General features: G+C 34.7%; 1 protein-coding gene and 1 pseudogene across 1 annotated transcript; one reads left to right on the plus strand and one right to left on the minus strand.

The window, feature by feature from the left end:
* Positions 1 to 311: 311 nt before the first annotated feature.
* Positions 312 to 19053, minus strand: LOC136209679 (amino acid transporter AVT1A). The gene is made up of 13 exons (XM_066001225.1): positions 18842 to 19053; positions 16661 to 16698; positions 3408 to 3579; positions 3030 to 3307; positions 2441 to 2655; positions 2330 to 2353; positions 2040 to 2220; positions 1713 to 1932; positions 1495 to 1630; positions 1221 to 1386; positions 996 to 1039; positions 829 to 891; positions 312 to 645 (listed from the first exon to the last, which is right to left on the minus strand). The coding sequence occupies exons 1-13, from the start codon at positions 18994 to 18996 to the stop codon at positions 553 to 555; spliced, it is 1785 nt and encodes a 594-aa protein (XP_065857297.1). The 5' UTR covers positions 18997 to 19053; the 3' UTR covers positions 312 to 552.
* Positions 12153 to 16045, plus strand: LOC136208537 (uncharacterized; annotated as a pseudogene).
* Positions 19054 to 20986: the final 1933 nt, after the last annotated feature.

The raw sequence follows: 20986 nt of genomic DNA on the forward strand, positions 1-20986 counted from the left end.
ACTTTGTAAAGAACAGAACATAAGATAAAGGGCAAAAATTGATAACTTTTCCGCATTAGATGCATGTCTATGTCTCTTTAGGCGTCTGCCGATAATAAGTGGCACACACCTTTCATCAATATCACCCGTCAATGGATCACTCACTAGGCAGAATGTAAAATCTGTTTTTACCTAAATCATTCATTCATTTATTCATACTCACTGGTTACTCTAATATCCCGATATCTTATTTGGATGATGTCGGGCATTTTATCTAAGGCATTTATTAATAAAGAAAATGAATTAAAAGTAAATTAAGAAAAAACAGCAAATAACCAGCCAATCAAAATTTTGTAAAGTTCTTATAACTAATAATACATATAAAAATTGGAGTTTGGTACCTAAATGTTACATATAAAAAATTGGAATTTGATATGTAAATGTAGTGATGATACAACTGAATGACGAGCAGAGAGACAAAAGAAAGTAACGAGCTTCCCCTTTCGGGTTTTTTTTTTGGCAACCAGTAGGTGCTCAAGCCTTCTAACTCCCCCCTGGATCCGTCCAGGCTTCTCAGTATTGCTGCAGGATTTTTGACAAAGAGGAATATGCTCCAACGATCGCACAAACAATACCCAATGCAGCTGCTGTGCTACTCAAAACAATCTGCTTATATTCAAACAAATAACACACCTCACCAATTAGTTATCTTCACATTACGTACAGAATTAGCAGCAGTTGATTTTAAAACAATCAAGCTCGAATTAGGTAATGAAAACGTCAAATTGATGACTGGCGAAGTAATTAAACATGAAACATTAATGTTTATAAAGTTAAGCATATTCTTGCCTGTGTTCTTGTAGCTCTATTCCCCATAATCTTCAGAAAGCATAAAGATGGAACTATTACTGCCTGAATCATTTCAACCATGGCAAGGAAAACGCTCATCAGATTTCTTAGTAGTATAATGGCTGGTGATTTGAATCGTGACTCTGTTAATGGAAATTGTTTCTTACCACAAGCAGACAGAGGACAGAACCGATTAAAGCCATCACGAGACCTTTAAACAAAGAATATTACTTCAGTTAGAGGCTGGTTTTCAATAGCAAGTGGACTTGTGATGAATTCAATGCTTTGCGATTACAAAATTGTATGCATTGTTGATTTACATATGGCAGAAAGAACTCAGAACTGTGAGATTAAACCAGAAATTTCTAGTGGAGGAAATACTTGAGATTTACCGAAAAAGGGGACAACAAAAGCCACACAAACAGATGAGAAGACGAGACCCGTTCTTAGAAAAATGAAGCACCATACGCTATTTGATACTCCAACTGGTAGTAGCTCCTCTATACTCCTTGCCAATGGGTTCATCAACAATGCATACTTCGTAAGAGGGTTGATGACCTTTAATAAAACAGAACAAGAAGAAAATCAAGAATGGCTATTTTTTTCAGGATACTTGGCATGAGCAACTCATCAGTAAAAGATACAAGATTCAAATATCATACTCACCGTAGTCCACAATGCAACTTTTGAAGTGATGGCATGTTGTGGCATGTTCAAGGTTATTTGAGATAATGTATTCTCACCGAACATCAGGAATCCCATTACGGCAACGCCCCCATAAATCACGAAACACAATATAAAGCTATAAAAGAACGAAGAAAGCTTATTAAGGCATCGAAAAGAGACTAACGTATGCAATATAGAAAACAAAATTTGCATAATACCATATTACAGCTGCCTTGCTGTATTGACTCTTATCAGCCATTGATTGGTATATATTTGGAATAACCGAATGGCCTGAATAACAGAAGCCATAAACACCAAGTGCAAATGGGACTCCATCCCACTTCACCACTGGACTAGTCTGATGAAACCCAACTCCACCTGCCGTACCAAGTACAGCTACACAAATAATGATCACAACTGTTGCTAAAACACCACCAGCTGCATAACAGGAACAAAAATGAAGAATAAATTATGACATGAATATCAATTATCAATGTTAGATGAATCAATACTAAAGAAACATCAGAAAGCAAAGTTTGCAAAACCTGAAAGATATGAGATAACACGAAGATCTCTTAGCCACACGGTTGGCAAGACAAGAATAGCAGTTAAGATTCCGAAGAAATGCAAAGAATCAAGTTGAAAGCCACCCCAATTCAAGGATGTTCCAGGAAACAACCTGGAAAGGTTATCACCCTCCAGAGTAATAAATTCCACACAATATGACTACAGATATCCAAATTAAATTTCAGTAATATTCACCTTGACAATATCAATATTAGAAGATCAAAATATATACACATGAAAAATAGAAATCGGACTCAGTTTCACTTACATATAACTCTATGTACAGAATGATCTGCATCACGAATCAAAATGCAATAATATCAGAAACAATATAACAATTGATAGATATACAACATAAAAGACATCGCAAGAAACTCACCGATACGACAAGTCGTCCATACTTCCCAAAAGCCGCTTCTCCAATATCTGGGTATGTTATGATGCCTTCTTTACTCTCAAAGCAATGTCTCATAAGGTTAGCTGTATAACAGCACACAACTGCAAAAACAGCTAGTACTATTAAACTTGCCCACCCTGCTTCTTTGACTGTAGAAGGTGTAGATAGCAGCCCAACTCCAACCATTACATTAACAGCTGTTTCAAAAAGCATCCATTCACAGAATTAACACAAGTGAATATACATTATCTTTGATGTATATTTGGTCCCAAATCTTCTATTGGATCAAAGATTAGTTCATATTCTTTTCGATTTAGTAACAAAATTTATCCCTGACTAGCAATATTATTAGCTACGATTTCCTTTTTTCTACAATTTGTTTGAATTACTATTTATCCAGTAAATTTCTTTATATCAACAATTAATTTCAAGTCAAAAAAGTCATTCAGGGAAAATTTGGTACCAAGTTGAGGTTAAGAAACTAAATGCATAAGAATCAAATTTTATGTTCTGCTCTAAAATCTGACTCAAACTCAAAGTAAAAGCTAAAAAATCAATTGTTAGTACTTACAATTGAAGACAGTTTGAGTGAAGCTACAGCCACGAGCAACTGGTATTTCGGTGCCACTGTAAAAGGAAGCTTTTGAGATTGAGAATTGAGATGCAGAGATTCTACCTGAATCTTCCTTGTGATAACTCTTTTCATGATCAGATAATAAAGGTTGCTTATTATCCTGATCTAAATTACATCTACTCAAATTTTCAACACTAGAATATCGATAGCTTTGTCCACGTGCAAGAAGCCCAAAACCTGGTGACATTGAGATCGAATACGAATCTGTTGTTTCTCTGCCACAACAAAAAAAAAAAAAAAAAAAAAAAATTTGAAGAATTAATCACTTGAATAACCATTAATGAGCAACAAACAAAAAATTGGAGTTAATTTCACCTGTAACTCTGCGGCCATTGCTGAGAAGTAAACGTCCCACATGCATCACCATTATCATCAGCAGCGTCTTCTCCGCTACTACTGCTTCTACCTCCAATCTCAACATTGTTTCCTTCCATGTCATCGTCATCACCATCATCTAAGAAAAACTGTGGTGTTTCTTTCTCTTTATCTGTCTCCGCCATTAGAGGCCGATTTCAAAGAAAAATTGGAAATTAGAAAATAAATAAAGAGAAGTGGAGAGTGTTTATTACTCCTTATCGTTCATCGCATTATATTAATGAGCTCGGAGCTGGAGTGACGGTGCAAATTCTGTGTGTTTGCCGAATGATTACGGCTGATCTGTTGAGAGTGGAGGGTGTTTGTTTAATGTGCTATACCCAAAAAAGAATGGGTTTTGTTTGTTTTATTGATTTGTGAATCGTTTGTTTTGGCGGTTTATGGTTTTAGGGTATATTGCAGGGAGAAGTCTGGTGTTCAATTACTATTAGTTTTCTTGTTTTGGATAAGTATGAGAAAATAGTAAAAAGATAATAATACTATACTACCTTTATTTGTTAAAGTGGTTTCCCAAATACTCAAACTTTTATTTATTTTCAATTTAGCCCTTTTTAAATCACCTTAACTAATAATAATAATTCTTAGAGATGTTAAGGAGAAAGCCAGCTAGTTCCGAGCGTAATAAGGATGCTTGATGTTTCATCGTTGGGGGGATATTCACCTCCTTATGCTTATCTAATTTTCGGAACACGTTTTGGTATTTTCACAATGAATCCTCGTTTCTCCTGGTTATAGTTCTGGCGGCGACTCTATCTTCAACATCTAGCATTATCGAGTTTATTTATTGTCTCTATGAACTTTTGAGTTCAACATTATCGTATCATTATCCCGACCCACCCATAGCGAGGGAAGGTAACACCCGACAGTAAAGACTTAATAGGGGCTAGAGAAATTAATTTTGAAAAGCATTTTCTTATGTGTTATTAGTGTTTTGTTTTACATTGTTTAAGTTTTAGTATAACATGTGCATTAGAAAAATTAGGTATAACCATTTTGGAGAAATTCTCATAAAAGGGGTTTTAGATTTCACTCGACACTGAAATCAGCCAAATGTTGATGTCCATCTAATGAAAACAGACTATCCCGACTCCACTCGAAAGGGATGGTTTAAGATATTGTTACAAGGTCCTGGTCTATTCAACTAAGCCATTGTACTTGCCTATAGTGATTTCCACTGGGATTCACATGCTCTTAGTATTGTTTTGATACGTCTTTGTATTTTGAAAATAAAATAAAATAAAAGATTTTATTAATATTAATATTATTATTATTATAAGAAAAAGTAAAAACTCCGCCTGTGAGGGTCACTTGGTGGCATTTACAGTCGGTCCCAAGCTCGGACAAAGGAGGAGGGTTGCGGTAGGTTTGTAGCGGCCAGCGTAAAACTTAGCCACATCTTATGACATGAACCAGAAAATGAATATCGTGGGGGTGTTCCCTACTCAGCGACGCGCTGCACTTCCTAAACCCGGATGTAGTGAAAAATGTGCAAGGGTTGCTAGGTCGTCGCCCCGAAGCGGCGCGCCATCCCAGGACCCGAGGGTGGTGTCAAATATGCAAGGGTTGCGGGTAAATCGGCTAGTCCAGGGTAATGGTAATGGTAGGGGTAGGGCTAGTAGGTTAGGGTTTGGGACATGGAACATAAGCTCTTTGACAGGAAGATTAGTTGAAATTATAGATGTTATGAAGAGGAGGAGAATAAATATAATGTGCCTACAAGAAACTAAGTGGGTTGGAGCTAAGGCTAGAGAGATAACTCATTGGGGTTATAAGTTTTGGTACTCAGGAAAGGATAAGAGTAGAAATGGAATATGTATTCTTATTGATCGAGAGTATATTGATGATGTAGTAGCGGTGTCTAGAAAGAGCGATAGAATTATGAGTGTTAAGCTCGTGATAGGGGATGAGGTTGTGAATGTCATAAGTGCATATGCACCACGAATAGGATTAGATGTCTCTATAAGACAAGCTTTTTGGGAGGACTTGGAAGAAGTGGTGCAACGGGTTCCTAGGGATGAAAAGATGGTACTGGGTGGTGATCTGAATGGACACGTGGGTTCTAGGCGAGATAGGTTTGAGAGTGTTCATGGAGGGCATGGTTTTGGAGATAAAAATGAAGCAGGAAATGATATTTTGGAATTCGCATCAGCCTATGACTAGAGTATCATGAACACATGGTTTATGAAAAGAATATCCCACCTAGTGACTTATCAGAGTGGTGGTAATGCGAGCCAAATCGACTTCTTCCTAGTAAGGAGTGCTTGGAGGAAGAGTTATATTGACTGTAAGGTGATCCCTGGTGAGAGTACGACAACCAACATAGAGTAGTAGTGCTTGATTTTCGAAGTAGGAGATGTATAAGAAAACGAACACCACAAGTGGAGACTAAGATTAAGTGTTGGAAACTGCAAGGGGAGAATCAACAAAAATTTATGGATGAGATGGCCAAAAAAGATATTTGGACTTATAATATGGATCTAGATATAGATTCGATATGGACTAAGATGGAGCATAGCATAAGGGAAGTAGCGAAGGAAGTTCTAGGGGAATCTAAAGGTAGCATGCCACCGGGTAAGGACACATCTTGGTGGATAGAAGAAGTACGACAAGCAGTAAAGAGTAAGCGAGAATCCTATAAAATATTGGAAAAATGTAGGAGTAATGAGAACTACAAAAAGTACAAAAAGGCTAAAAGAGAAGTAAAGAAGATCATACGAGAGGCTAGAGCAAAGGTGAATCATGATCTATATACAAGGTTGGATACGAAGGAAGGGAAAAGAGACATATATAGAATTGCTCGGATGAGAGATAGGAAGACGCGATATCTCAAAAAAGTTAAATGTGTGAAGGATGTGGACCAAAAAGTCCTAGTTGGAGATAAGGATATCAATGAACGATGGAAGTCCTATTTTGATGACTTATTTAATGGAGATCGCAGACAAGATGTTGGAGATATAAGTATCCCTCACAATATGATAAATAATGACTGCATGCGGAGAATTCAAAAGGGTGAAGTCAAAATGGCATTAAATAAAATGAGATTGAAGAAAGCAGTAGGACCTGATGGCATCCCTATTGAGATTTGGAGATGTTTGGGAGAGAGAGGAATCGAATGGTTGACGACGTTCTTCAACAAAATTTGGAGACACAATAAGATGTTATCAGAATGGAGAAAAAGTATCATAATCCCTTTGTATAAGAACAAATGTGATGTCCAAGATTGTGCCAACTACCGAGGAATCAAATTAGTGAGTCACACTATGAAACTTTAGGAGCAAGTGATCGAACAAAGGCTAAGGAGGACATTGAAGATCTCGGAAAACCAGTTTGGCTTTATGAAGGGAAAATCAACTATGGAAGCCATCCATCTAATGAGACAATTAATGGAGCACTATCGAAATAAGAAAAAAGATTTGCATATGGTTTTCATTGACTTGAAGAAGGCATATGATAAGGTACCAAGGGAAGTACTTTGGTGGGCCTTAATAAGGAAAGGCATTTCGCGAAAATATATTGACATCATAAAGGACATATATGAGGGAGCATGCACGAGTGTACGTACCAGTGTTGGGAAGACTGAAGAGTTCCCTATAACAATTGGAGTGCATCAAGGTTATGCCCTAAGCCTATTTCTTTTTGCCATCGTTATGGATGAAATAACGAGTTCACTTCAAGATGGTATACCATGGTGCATGTTGTTTGCATATGATATTGTGTTGTCGATGAGACGAAAGAAGGTGTAGAGGGGAAGTTGGAACTATGGAGATAAATTTTAGAATCTAGAGGCTTTAAGTTAAGCCGAAGTAAGACAGAATATTTGGAGTGTAAGTTTAGCAACGATAGGAGTAGGGAGACAGGGACAATCACCCTAGATGGGAGAGTTGTTCAGGCTTCGGCGTGCTTCCAGTATTTAGGATCTATTATCCAAACGGATGGAGAAGTAGATGGGGATGTTGCTCATGGGATTAAATATGGTTGGGCGAAGTGGAAGAGTGCTATGAGTTTCCTTTGCGACCCCAGCATGCCTAATAGATTGAAGGAAAAATTCTACCGCACGGCAATCAGACCAGCACTGTTATATGGTACGGAGTGTTGGGCAATGAAACACTGTCACATTCATAAGATGTCGGTGGCGGAGATCCGTATGTTGAGATGGATGTGTGGTCATACGAGAAAGGATAGGGTGAGTAATGAAATAATTAGGACAAAAGTAGGGGTTACATCCATTGAGAATAAAATGAGGGAAACCCGATTAAGGTGGTTTGGCCATGTAAGACGAAGAGAGCTTGATGCGCCGGTTAGGAGGACTGAAGAGTGGCAAAGGGATGTAGTGGTGAGGGGTAGGGGCAGGGGCGAATCCAGGATTTCTCCCCCATGGAGGCAAACAATACGACTAAAATAATTTTTATCAAAAAAATAATAATTATAGAAAACCAGAGATCAAAGCTCAAGTTCAAGTAAAATAGTAGCAGAAATATCAAATCAAAATTCAAGTAGGAGCAAAAAAATACCAAAAGCAGAGAGGCAAAGATCGGAGATGGAGTGCTAGACCAACGACCCAATTACGGAGGGATTGGCTGTCGATTTTGATTTAATCTTACTTAGCATTAGGGATTTCAATTTAGGCTTAAGAAGAAAGAGGAATTGAGGAAGAAGAACTAAATATATTAAAGAGAGTAAGAGAGATCGATAGTTTGTTTTAGGACCTATTTAGTTTTACATTTAGATATTTACTTTTTATTTTTTTTTATTTTTGTTTAAATAAAACGATATTGTTCTAATTAAATAAAACGACGCTGTTTTGCTTTAAAACAGAATTAAAAAAAATAAAAAAAATATTAGATTTAAAACCATTCTTCATCCTCAATTATAAAACCTGTAAACCCTAAACCTCCATTGATTAAGGAGGGCAAAGCTCTAAAATTTCAAAATTAATGCCTGAATTTTAAAAAAAAATACAAATATCAGTGGGGGCAACTGCCCCCACTGCTCCCATGCTGGACTCCTCCCTGGGTAGGGGTAGACCTAAGCAAACTTGGAGGAGGGTGATCGAGAGTGATATGAGTTTATTAGGGATTGAGGAGAATATGGTAGTGGATAGGACAGAGTGGATGGAGAGAATTTGTGTCGCTGACATGACTTGATTGCACGGTTTATATGATGGTTCATGTTAGCCGATCCCGAATTATTTCGGGACTAAGGTTTTATTGTTATTGTTGTATAAGAAAAAGTAAAGAGGTAAGAAATTTTTGGATGTCAAAAGTAACCAATAAGTTCAAAAACAAATAATAAATTTGAAAAATTCTTCTTCCCTCACTTTCTGTCATCTTATTCTTTTTTTTTTATCCCTCTTTCATTTTCATTACCATTCCTTAATAGTTTTTGTTTTTTTATAGCTATTGTGATTATATGAGTCACCAATGTAGACAAAATAACGACAACGAAAATCAAACTTGTTCTTGTTGTATGGACGAAGGAGAAGGAAAACACCACAACCAAAATCAGATTTTTGTTAAATGCCTTAAAGAAAGGAGGAGAATATTGAAGGGCTCGTGTTGGTATAAGTAATTTATTAACCTAACATTATGGCTCATAGCATAATTCTAATATTTCAAAGGTATAGATACAAGAGCAATGAGAGGTAAGGTAGTGTCAACAATACGTCTGCTTTTTCGTTCTGTTGTGCTATTCTGTTTATGAGTGTGGGAAAGCTAATTTATGTAAAATGCCTTATTGAGTAAGAAAGGGACGTAATTTTTGAAATTCACCACCAAAGTCAAAATAAAAATATTTAATTTCAGCATTAAACTGATGCACAATCATAGCATGAAAATTTAAAAACACCCATTTTTTTGTTTTGAGAAAATATATCCATCTGAAATTAGTGAATTCATCAATAAAAATAACAAAGTAACGATGATCTAGAGCGTATAAAATTAGAGCAGGGTCCTATACATCTAAATATATAGATTCAAACATATAACTACTTATGTGCGAAAAGTTGAAGGTAAATTAAACTTGGATAGTTTGCCCTGAGGATAAGGTGAGCACTCTGAAGTAGTATTGGAGGAGGGAATTTAGTTTTGATTGATGATTTGAGATACGGTACGATGATGACAATGTCCAAAGTGAGCATGCCACTATGAATACATGATATTCTCTCCAAACAAAGCTTGTTTCAACGTACTGTACTAGGTAAGATATAGAGACCATCTTTACTTGATCCTCGTAAGAGGATTTTCTTGCTGATTTGAGGCCAAAATCCAAAATAATATAAGCTATCATTGTAATTTTTTTAACACAAATGAGAGATTTAGTAAGTTTAGGGACAAGTAAAACATATTTCATTTGAACTTATGTATAAGAGATATTCTTAAATGAGAAATTGGCAAACCTTGACATTACCGAATTGGATATTATCATATCCTTGATATGGCTTTGGATGGTAAGGTTATTGAGCATTTTTTTTATGATGTGGTACATAGCACTAGTGTTAGGATATCAGGGTTGTCCAAATTTATCTAAATCATCAAACGAAGGATAATTAGGAAATGGACTTGTCCAAGTCATATTTGACTAGGGACGAAAATTTCTGTTATTACGTCTCCACCCTTGAAACGGACACAGATTGTTTTGATTTCCATGTTGATTGCCCTAGAGTATGCCTTGATTCTGACGTTTGTTACACCTATCAGCTTAGTGACGAGTGTCTCCACACAGGAAGCACTTACTCCATTTCTTTTTACCTTTGTTGTTAGTCACATATATTGCATCTTTTGACTTTGTGGTAACATTCCCATTAGTGTTGGTTAATCACTTTTGAGAATAAATTAATGAGATACCAGCTCATTATAGAGTTCATACCATTCGACATGTGCTCCTTGATGAATATTCAGAAAGGTGACGACACCTTGATATTCGTGTTCCAAGTTTCCAAACATCGTAGTAATTAGTTGTTTGATAATGGGAGGAGTACCAACATCAATAAGTTCATCAACAATAATCTTGAGTTTCTGAAGGTATGTGGCAACATGCATGTCATTCCATTTAGGATCATTTAATTCTAGGGTAAATCGAATACGATGGTTTTCGAAAACCACACCATATGTACGCTCAAAGGCAAACTAAACTGAACATGTTGAGTTTCGGTGAAATTCCCCCACCTTCCAAATATGTACCTCAGTTTGCTGGAGCAAATCCTTATGTTCCAGATAAGTTAATTTACAATCCGACCTTTTTTAATTGGGATCAAACACAATTGTCTTGCTCGTGCAATCATTCTCAGCTCACTTTTAGGATACCAAGGTTGTCTAACTTCATCAAATCATCTAACAAACGATAACCAAGAAATAGATTTGTCTAAGTCATATTCACTTGAGGGCGAAAAATTCTATTCTCATGTCTCCACCCCTAAAACGGACACTGATTGTTTTGATTTCCATATTGATTGTCCTGGGGTATGCCTTAGTTTTGACGTTTGTTACACCTATCAGTTTAGTGACAAATGTCTCCACACAAGAAGCAACTACTCTTTTTCTTTTTACCTTTGTATTGCATCTTTCGACTTTATGGTAACATTCACCATTGCACTACTAGAAAATTGTCAAACTGTGACGGAATGCCGTGGCAGAATTATTTTCATCACAAATGTACGAAATTCCGTCACTAAACATTCCGTCAGAGCTTGAGGCAGAAATTTGTGCGAAACAAAATTTTCCGTCAAAATTAACTAGCGGGAGAATTTCCACTGTGATGCTTAACGGAATTAGAGACGGAAATTATTCCGTCTTAATATATTGACGTTTTTTGTGACGTTTTTATTCATTCCGTCACAATGGAAAATAATTTTAGAATTTTACTTTATTTAAAATATTAAATAAAACCAAAAATATATATGTTTAGGGTTTTATAAAATAAAGGGATAAAGTGCAAACATACCCGTAATGTCTAAAATGATGCAATTTTACCTCTAACTTTAATAAGTTGGGTCAATTTTAGACATTATTATAAAACACAAATTTTTTGTGTTAATTATTATGTATCAATTGTAAGTAAGTTGATTCTTAAAAAAATATTTCATATTTTTTGTTATTGAATAATATAATTTAAGATCAATATTTTTAAATTCGGTGAAATATTTGAATTTTTTGTGTTATACTTGTACAAAATACACTATATATTTATAATTTTTTTCCTAAAAAATTTCGCGTTTAATCATATGTTTGTGATTTATTACTAATTTATTTATGATGAAATGACGTACATGTGAAGTGAAGATGACAAGATTGATGACCGAGAAGACAATTAGATGAATATAATTTCTCCAATTGACCTAAAACTTGTCAATGTTAGGGCAAAATTACTCTTGGCTGCCAACATTAAGGATAAAATTGCACCATTTTAGACGTTAGAAATAAAATTGTTCCTAGATGAAAATGTGAAGGGTAACATTATCCCTAAAATAAATATAATAATTCTAATATGTTAACATCTATACCATAAATCTTTTTAAAAAAAATTATACAGTTGTGGACCAATTTGAATTGAATTTCAATCCAGGTATTTACATATTTGACCTCCATTTTTTTGTGTTTTTCCAAACACAATCACCGAAACCACGTCGTTTAGAAGAAAAAGGGCATATAAAGATATACATAATACCTCCGCCCCTCTCTCATCTGTGTTTGCTCTCTTTCTTCCTCATTTTCTCTATTTTCCTCTCAAACCAACCCTAGCTTCCACGCGTGTGTGTTTTCACGCCTCCGACTCCACACTCGTCCTCTCCGGTGAGTTTCTTACTCTCTCTTTCCTTTACTTTCTCCATTTTTCCCGGTTCCATTATCTCCATTTTCGTTGGGGGTTTGAGACCGACGATTCCATTTTTTGCGTGTCCGATTCTATTTGCTCCGTTTTCCAATTCTTTACTTATTTTACTTCTTTCGTTCTTGCTAATTTACTTCTTTTTTCTTTTGCTGCTTGAGCTTCGTGTTTAAATGTCTGAGAAAGATTTTTCTTTTTCTTTTGCTTCTTGATAAAATGTTTAAATGTTTGAGAAAGAATTGAGATTATGAATTTAGATTGAATTGGGGTTGAAATTGGATTGAATTGGGATTATGAATTGGGGCTTATATTGGGATTATGAATTGGGGCTTATATTGGGATTGAATTTGGGATTATGAATTGGGATTGAAATTGTTGTCATTTGAATTGCTGTTAGTTGAATGTTTGTATTTAGTTGAATTGGGGTTGAAATTGGATTGAATTGGGATTGAAATTGGGATTATGAATTGGGGCTTATATTGGGATTGAAATTGGGATTATGAATTGGGATTGAAATCGGGATTGAAATCGCTGTTAGTTGAAATTGCTCTCATTTGAATTGCTGTTAGGAGGTCAATATTTGAATGATAGTATGGTGGTATACATCGAGAAGGATATGTTTGTAAGAATAGAAAATGAACCTATATCAAACATTATACAAACGTAAGATTCAGTTATCAAAAATAGACATGTAATAATAGTTAATGACGTTTCGATTTTTTTTTTGACGTTTTGAATTTTTTTGCTGATATGTTTGAGCCTCGGGTCATCTGGGGTTCTGGTTCTGCCACTGCATTGAATCCATGTCTTCTTATGCTGTTGATGAACTCCTTTCAAATTTTCAACCTATAATTTAGCTACTTAGTTGTGTCTCTGTGCTTAATAAATTTAGTTGGGGATAATCTTTCATCACAGTAGGTTTTCTTGAGCAGTATTTGTTGTCTGAAATTGTGATGTTTGATATCTTATTATTCATTTTGCTGTCCTCTATGCATACGTCTTGAATTGATTTGTTCTTTAAGTCTTGACTCTTCAGTTCTACAAGGTATTCTCAGCACCTGAGTTTTTTCAGTTGTAAATTATTACCCAAAATACTGATTACAAAAAGTTTTGAACTAATCCTATTAAATGAATTAAGCATTTGATTCAAATTTTGGGTTCAATTGAAAGCTACACATTTATATTAAGAACTCACTTTCAGGCAAACAATAATTATCTTTGTATCATTCACTCCTTTTAGGTACAATTGTTACATTTCAATAAAATTTTCTCCCCGATCCCCATTCTATACTTGAGGATTTAAAACGTAATGTTAATGTCAAAGACGTTCTTGTCTCTGCAGCTGGGGTAAATGATAGAAGAGAGCATGCTATCGAACTTGTTGACCTACTCCATGAGTGGGGACGTGGCTCTCATTTGAATTTGATCCCTTTTAATCCAATTGAGGGCTCTGATTATCGCAGGTCATCAAAAAAGGCGGTACAACCAACTCTCTAAACTTGCTTATTTTATATCACCAGCTCCCTAAACTTGTCCATAAAAATTTATTAGCTCCATAAACTTTGCAAATGTCTCACCAGTTCCTTAAACTTGCTTATTCCGTAACAACTAAATACAAAAATCATAATACTAACTCGGATTAAGGTGTAAAAATACCCTTAACGTTTTGGGTCGTGAGTAATTTTACCCCCAATGTCTAAAATGATGCAATTTTACGCCTAACATGAGTAGCCAAGAGCAAATTTATAAATTTGGTGAATTTTTTGATTTTTTTTTGTCCTTTTCGTACAAAAGTCAAGTATATTTTTTTATTTTTTTCACATCTCAACATATTTTTGTGATTTGTTACTGATAAAATGACGCACGTGTGAAGTGTAGATGACAAGATTCATGACCAAGAAGACAGTTTGATGAATTATTTCTCAAATTAACCAAATTTATCAATGTTAGGAGTAAAATTGCTATTGGCTTCCAACGTTAGGGGTAAAATTACACTATTTTAGACGTTGGGGGTAAAATTACTTCTGATCCAAAACGTTAGGGGTATTTTTGCACCTTAATCCGAGTTAGTATTATGGTTTTTGTATTTAGTTGTTACAAAATAAGCAAGTTTAGGGAGCTGGTGAGACACTTGCAAAGTTTAGGGAGCTAATCAATTTTTATGGACAAGTTTAGGGAACTGGTGATACGAAATAAACAAGTTTAGGAAGTTAGTGAGATACTTGCAAAGTTCAGGAAAGGACAAGTTTAGGGAGCTGGTAATGTATTAAGCCATAAATAAAAGAGTATATGCATCAGGCCACTCATGCTTCCTTCCCCCTTTCTCTTTTATTTTAAATTTTCCAAATTCACAGAGGCTTCAATCTAATTGAATAGTTCAAATATCCTCCAAATTTCAAACAACCAAGTAAGTTTTCCTCCCCAAATTTCCTGGTTTCTAATTTTTTTTTTGTCCCCCAAAGCATGCATGGCCGGCGAGTTAGAACGGGTCAGGGGTTTGGGAATTCTTCAAATTTTGATCAAATTGGCTTGTAAACTTGGTTGGGTTGATGATTTGGATATGTTTTGTTATGCCAATGTTTCAAATATAGGGCCGAAACATGTGTTTGAAAATGTGAAATTAACCATGTTTTTTGTTTGATTAAATGCTCAAATGAACATGTGTTCGAAAATCTGAAATTTAGCATGTCCTTTGTTTGATTAAATTTAGCATGTGATGTTGTTACTTTTGGGCTATGTTGCCCGGACACGGATACGGATACGGTATCCGACACGGACATGGATATGGGAAACGTCATTTCTATAAAATACAGGACACGGATACGTGGGGGAAACGTGTAAATATTAAAAATATTGGAGCACATTTATAAATATTAAAAAATATATTTTTATATATGATTTTTCTGCAGTGAATTACCTTTTTATGATAAGATTGATGAATCTATAACTGCTCTCACAGAGTATGTCTTTTGGGTTACCTCTGATCTTAATTTCTCTGCACATACATATAACATAACCTTTGCATATTCCTGCTCTCCAAATAAATTTGAAATAACGATCGATGATTGAAGTTGAACCTCTGTTTTCTCAAATTTGAAGAATCGACATTTTTTGTTCTGGGACACGCGTATCCTTCACTGATACGCGTGTCCAACTTTCCGATATTACGGAAACGGCCCCGACACCGTATCCCAGGCGTTTCCGTATCCGATACGTATCCGACACGCGATACGTTACGTCTATTGCGTGTCCGTGCTTCAGAGCTTTTGGGTTGAAAGATGGAAGGAGGAAAGAGGTGTCTCTGAAAGAAATAGTGCCTTCGGCTGAGACGAATATAAACACAAAGTTGATACTGTTAGAGAAAAGCAAGACGGTAATGGAAGGGGCGAACAAGACATGCTTGACCTTGGTGGCTGATGAAACAGCTGCTGTCCATTTCCAGCTGTGGGGGGATGAATGTGATGCTTTTGAGCCAGGTCCGTTTAGTTAATGGTATCTTCTCTTACACTAGGAATAATCTTCTTCTCAGAGCTGGCAAAAGGGGCAGATTAGAGAACTGGGAGATTTTACTATAACCTAAGTAGAGACTCCTAATTTGAGTGAGATACGTTGGGTTCCTGACCCTTATAATTCTAAGAAATATGTAAAGGAGGCTGTTATTTCCACCCATTCTCGTTTTTTTGCTCCCTCAACTTAAATTGTACAAGTTCATTGTCCATTTAACTGCTACCTGCTTGATAAATGTTGTAATTTTCTCAGTGATCATGGTTGAGTCGTGGGGTGTCTTTGAATGGTTAAATTTTGCAAAAAAAAAAAAGGCATGTTGGAAGTGAACAGCAAAGCTTTCTTACCAAACATCTTTCAAACATCTTTTCACCAAACATTAATATTAGTATTTTGTTAATTAAAACTTCTAATTTTACCACAAACTTCTCTTTACCAAACTGATCAGTTATCTTACATGTGACTATATTTAATATATTTGATGAATTATGTCACGGAGTAAATATTGTATGAGAGTTAGAAAGATTTTTAAGATGGGTAGGATTACGTTTCCTTTCTTCTCTATTTGAAAATATTGAGATACATGAAAAGTTTAATAAGAATATTTATTATCAATGCCAAACTAAATATTCTGTTTGTTTCATAATATTTTTAATATTAATACATAAAAAATTAAAAATATAATTAATTGATTTATCAAGAAACTTTAGTTTAGTTCAGTGGTAAAGGAGTTTCACCTTCACTTTGATATTTACAATGATGTGAGCTCGAGATATGCAGAGGAATTGATTTTTGGTGCTAATATGTAAAAGAGTGTAAATATCATTAAGCAAAAAAAAAATGAATGTAAAAAGCAAGAAGACAAAAACCTGGTGACATTGAGAACGAGTACGAAAATGTTACATCTCTGCCAAAGAAACAAAATATTGAAAAATTAATTACTTGAATACCCATTAATGAGCAATAAAATATAAAAAAACCCAATAAAAATGGATTTAATTTTACATGTAATTGGTGAGTAGGGTTGTAATCGATTCATTAAAAAAATTGAGAGTTCGAATCCACAGGGCCAGCTCATAATTGTTGTGAGCTACTATATACCACACCCAAATTCCGGTTCATTGCCCATTTGTGACATATTTGCCCTCCTCACTTTTTGATACAAGAAAGTGGAATTTTCTCAAATTCTCTCTACTTTCTTTGCATTTTCTCTCCAAAATCATAAATCCGAACAACAATAATTAAAATTATGAAAATAATTGATATGTGACAATCCGAACCTCGAAAATGGATGATTACGAGTCGGAAACATTAAGATTTATATTTTTTTATCAAAGAACTCATGAAAATAATACATATTTTTCATGATGATTTTGCATTTTTCGTCACAAAAAATAGGAGAATTTTTAATTTTTCGTCACAAAAAATTGAATGATTTAGTATTTTTCGTCACTAAAAATTTTACGATTTTGTATATTTCAAAATTTGGCCTAAACGGATGCGTCATACCACCCGACCCATGACGGGAACGGATGCGGCGTACCACCCGACCCATGGCGGAACGGATGCCGCATCCGTTCCCACCATGGCGGGAACGGATGCCGCATACCGTCCGACCCATAGCAGGAACGGATGCAGCATACCGCTCGACCCATGGCGAGAACGGATGCCGCATCCGTTCCGACCATGGGTCGGACAGTATGCCGCATCCGTTTAGGTTAAATTTTAAATTTTCTCTCAATTTTTTTTTTCTCAATTTTGACAAAAAATTTTTATGGCAAGGGCAAAATTGTCCAATGGAGGCGGTGATTGAGAACTTGGGTGCGGTATATAGCGATACCCTAATTGTTTGAGGTCCTAGGTGGAATATGAATTGTAGAATCTTTATACATATAAAATTTTAAAACAATATATATTTAATATAATTTTAAATTCACAAAAGATACATTTTGTATTGACTTCTAATACTTGTGTAAGGTTTTGCTGTTTATTATTTTCTTGCTTTAGTTGTATTTTTTTTCTAATGAAATGATATAAGCATTTTCATAAAAAGAAATTTTTTTTTTTTTTTTTGACAAAAATTCCCTTATAACTTTACGGAACGTTTGGTATTCTATTGGGATAGGAATAGGAAAAAAGGTTGGGATAGAGATAAGGATAAATGGTTGAGATAAGGATAAAAATATGATAATCGAGAATTATTATTCAATGTTTGGTATGTGGAATAGAGATGAGGATAAAATAATACATTTTATTATTTTAACCTTATTTAAACTACATAACATTAATTTGAGGGATAAGATGGAATTTTCCATCCTATTAAAATCGCAGTAGGTTATCTCACTTCCTTATATCACCCTCCTCCTGGGTATAGGATTTGAGGGATAAGAAACTTACCCTCATCCGTCTCACTCATCTATCTCCCAAACAAACATAGGATAACTTATCTCGTGTTTTTTATCCCTATCTTACCTCCTATATCCCTTCTAACAAACACCTCGTTATTATATGAAAAAATGAAGAAAAATAATATACAGAGAAACATAAATATATTATTATCTGAAAATTGTTATTGTCCTTTGAGACGTAAAATCACTAATTAAATTTATATTCACCGTTCTTTAAAAAAATTGACAGATAATACAACTATTCTATAAAATAGTAATAATTAATAATATATTTAAAAAAATTATTATATGAGCCCATATTTTTTTGAAGGCCTTAAGCGGCCACCTCTACTTTCTAACGGGAAAGCCGGCCTTACGAACACAACATTTTATTGGTGAGCTACTCACGAGCTATTCACCAGTTTATTTACGAATTTTGCTCGTGATCAGCTTATTAATTCAGTTCATGAACTTTCATTATAAATGACTTATTAATTATTAAAAAAATCGAACTAGACTTATTTAGTAATATGTACTATTCGAGTTTGTTCGTGATTCATGACCTGCTCGCAAGCTTTGCCGTGCTCAACCTCGACTCGTTTATAAATCGAATTGAACACGATTGTTTTTTATAAAAGCGAATGAACTCATTTACAGTCCTACCTGTAGCTGTGCAGCCATTGGTGAGTATAAAAAGTCCCATACGCCTCACCATTTTCAGCAGCAGCAGCATCTTCTTGGCTACCCCCAATCTGAACATTATTTCCTTCCATGTGATCATCATCTAAGAAAAGCTGTGGTGTTTCTTTCTCCGCCATTAGAGTCTGATGATTTCAAAGAAATTTAAATAATTAAAGAGAAGTGGAGTGTGAGTGTTTATTTCTGTTTTGTCTTCCATAGCATTATATGTTTGAGCTGAATGATTACGACTGAGCTTTTGTGTACTGAATATGCAATAAATTTTGGGTTTTGTTTTGATTGTCAATCGTAGTATGTTTTTAATGCACCGCCAACTCTCGTGTTCAATTTTGTTTTCTTTTCCCAAAACTACAAATTAATAACAAAACCTAAAATGTCCACCATGTAATTAATAAGAAAACTTATTAATAATGTAATTTGAAGTAATTTGTTTTGTAAATAAAATAGGGTTAATTTCAAGTTTTATGTTTTTGCAGATCAGTACTTATAGTTATAGTTGTTTTTTTTGTTACAAAACAAATACTATGGTTGGAATCCTTAACCATTTGAAATGATTTTGTCAAATTTGTCCGATAATAACATCAAAACAAAAAATTTCAAGAATTTAATTATATTTTAAACAACTTTAAGTCTTCAACCTTTTAGGTTTGATGTCATTTAGGCATTGTTTTTGAGGTGAGAGAAAGTTAATATTTAGAGGGATAAAACTCTAAAAAATCAATACTCGAAGATCACCCTCTTTCGAATGATTCGAGAGTCCTTGGCCACCTCTAAAGATTTTTGCTCTTCTCTGAGAGATGTGCTATCTTATCCCGCCTTCTGGCTTCTCCTAAGTCGTCTCCTGCTCCCAACATTATTCCGGTCCATTGGCTTAAACCTCCTCCGGGCTGGGTTAAAGTCAATATGGACGGCTCTGCTTTTGGCACTCCTGGCGAAGCAGGAGCAGGAGGCATTTTTCGCAACTATCGAGGCTTTCCTAAAAGTTGTTTTGCTTTTTCTATCCCTCATTCTTTTGCTTATATGGCTGAATTGAGAGCCGCTATTTTCGCAATTGAACTTGCTTTGGAGAAAAATTGGCATCGGTTTTGGGTTGAGTCGGACTCAATGTATGTAGTTAATCTACTTAAACACCGCTCCATGTATGTTCTTTGGAGTATTCGACAAGAGTGGTTGCATTGTCTGACTAGAATGAACATTTTCTTTTTCACATCTTTAGGGAAGAAAATAGAGTTGCTGATGCATTGGCAAAGTTTGGAGTCTCTTCCTCCGTGATCAATTGGTGGTCTTCAGCTTCTGTTTTTTTGCCACAGGTTTATCAATGATGACATTTGTAGTATTTCACAATTGCGTTTTTCTTGACTTTTCCTATCTTTTCTCTTCCCCCTTCTTTTGTTTGTTCTTCTTTCTCTTCTCTTGTTCAAAAACTCACTTTTTTCTTTTATTTATATATTGCGGGTTTGTCAGTTCTTATGGTTTCACAGTAAATATGATACTAAAAAACTTTAATTCTTCAAAATTTTCATTTTGACGTTGTTATCTGCCAAATTTGGGAAAGTCAACCCAAAATGACTAACAATTCCAACCACAATGTTTGTTTTGTAACCAAAAAACATACAGGTACCAATCTGCAAAATCGTAAAACTACATTAATTTTATTTAAAAATAACCCGATAAAATATATCACATACATTTATTTACAAATTTTTAAATCATATGCCTCTGCTTTCATATTGGGCAAACCATATATATTTTTTATTTATTTTTGCCGATAAAAAAAGAAACTGCCTAAAATATATATTATGTTATTAACATATTTATAAACAATATGTCAAAATGGATGAGTGCAATTCGATAGTTGTAAACATGACCGTCTTAAATATTTTTTAGATCATGTGCTATATTAAAAATTTGGTCGTAATCATTAAAAGAAATTAATATTTTCACATAACCATAATGTTTTATCAAAATGAAACACTAAAAATACTTTAGCTTTAATTTTTGACATAATAAAATAATAAAAACCCTTTAATTAGATATTGTATAACAATGGAAAAAGGACCACTTAAGACTTTTATATATTGTTTCAAAAAAAAAAAAGACTTTTATATA

This window comes from Euphorbia lathyris, chromosome 10 (assembly GCF_963576675.1).
Source record: "Euphorbia lathyris chromosome 10, ddEupLath1.1, whole genome shotgun sequence".
Classification (NCBI taxonomy): domain Eukaryota; kingdom Viridiplantae; phylum Streptophyta; class Magnoliopsida; order Malpighiales; family Euphorbiaceae; genus Euphorbia; species Euphorbia lathyris.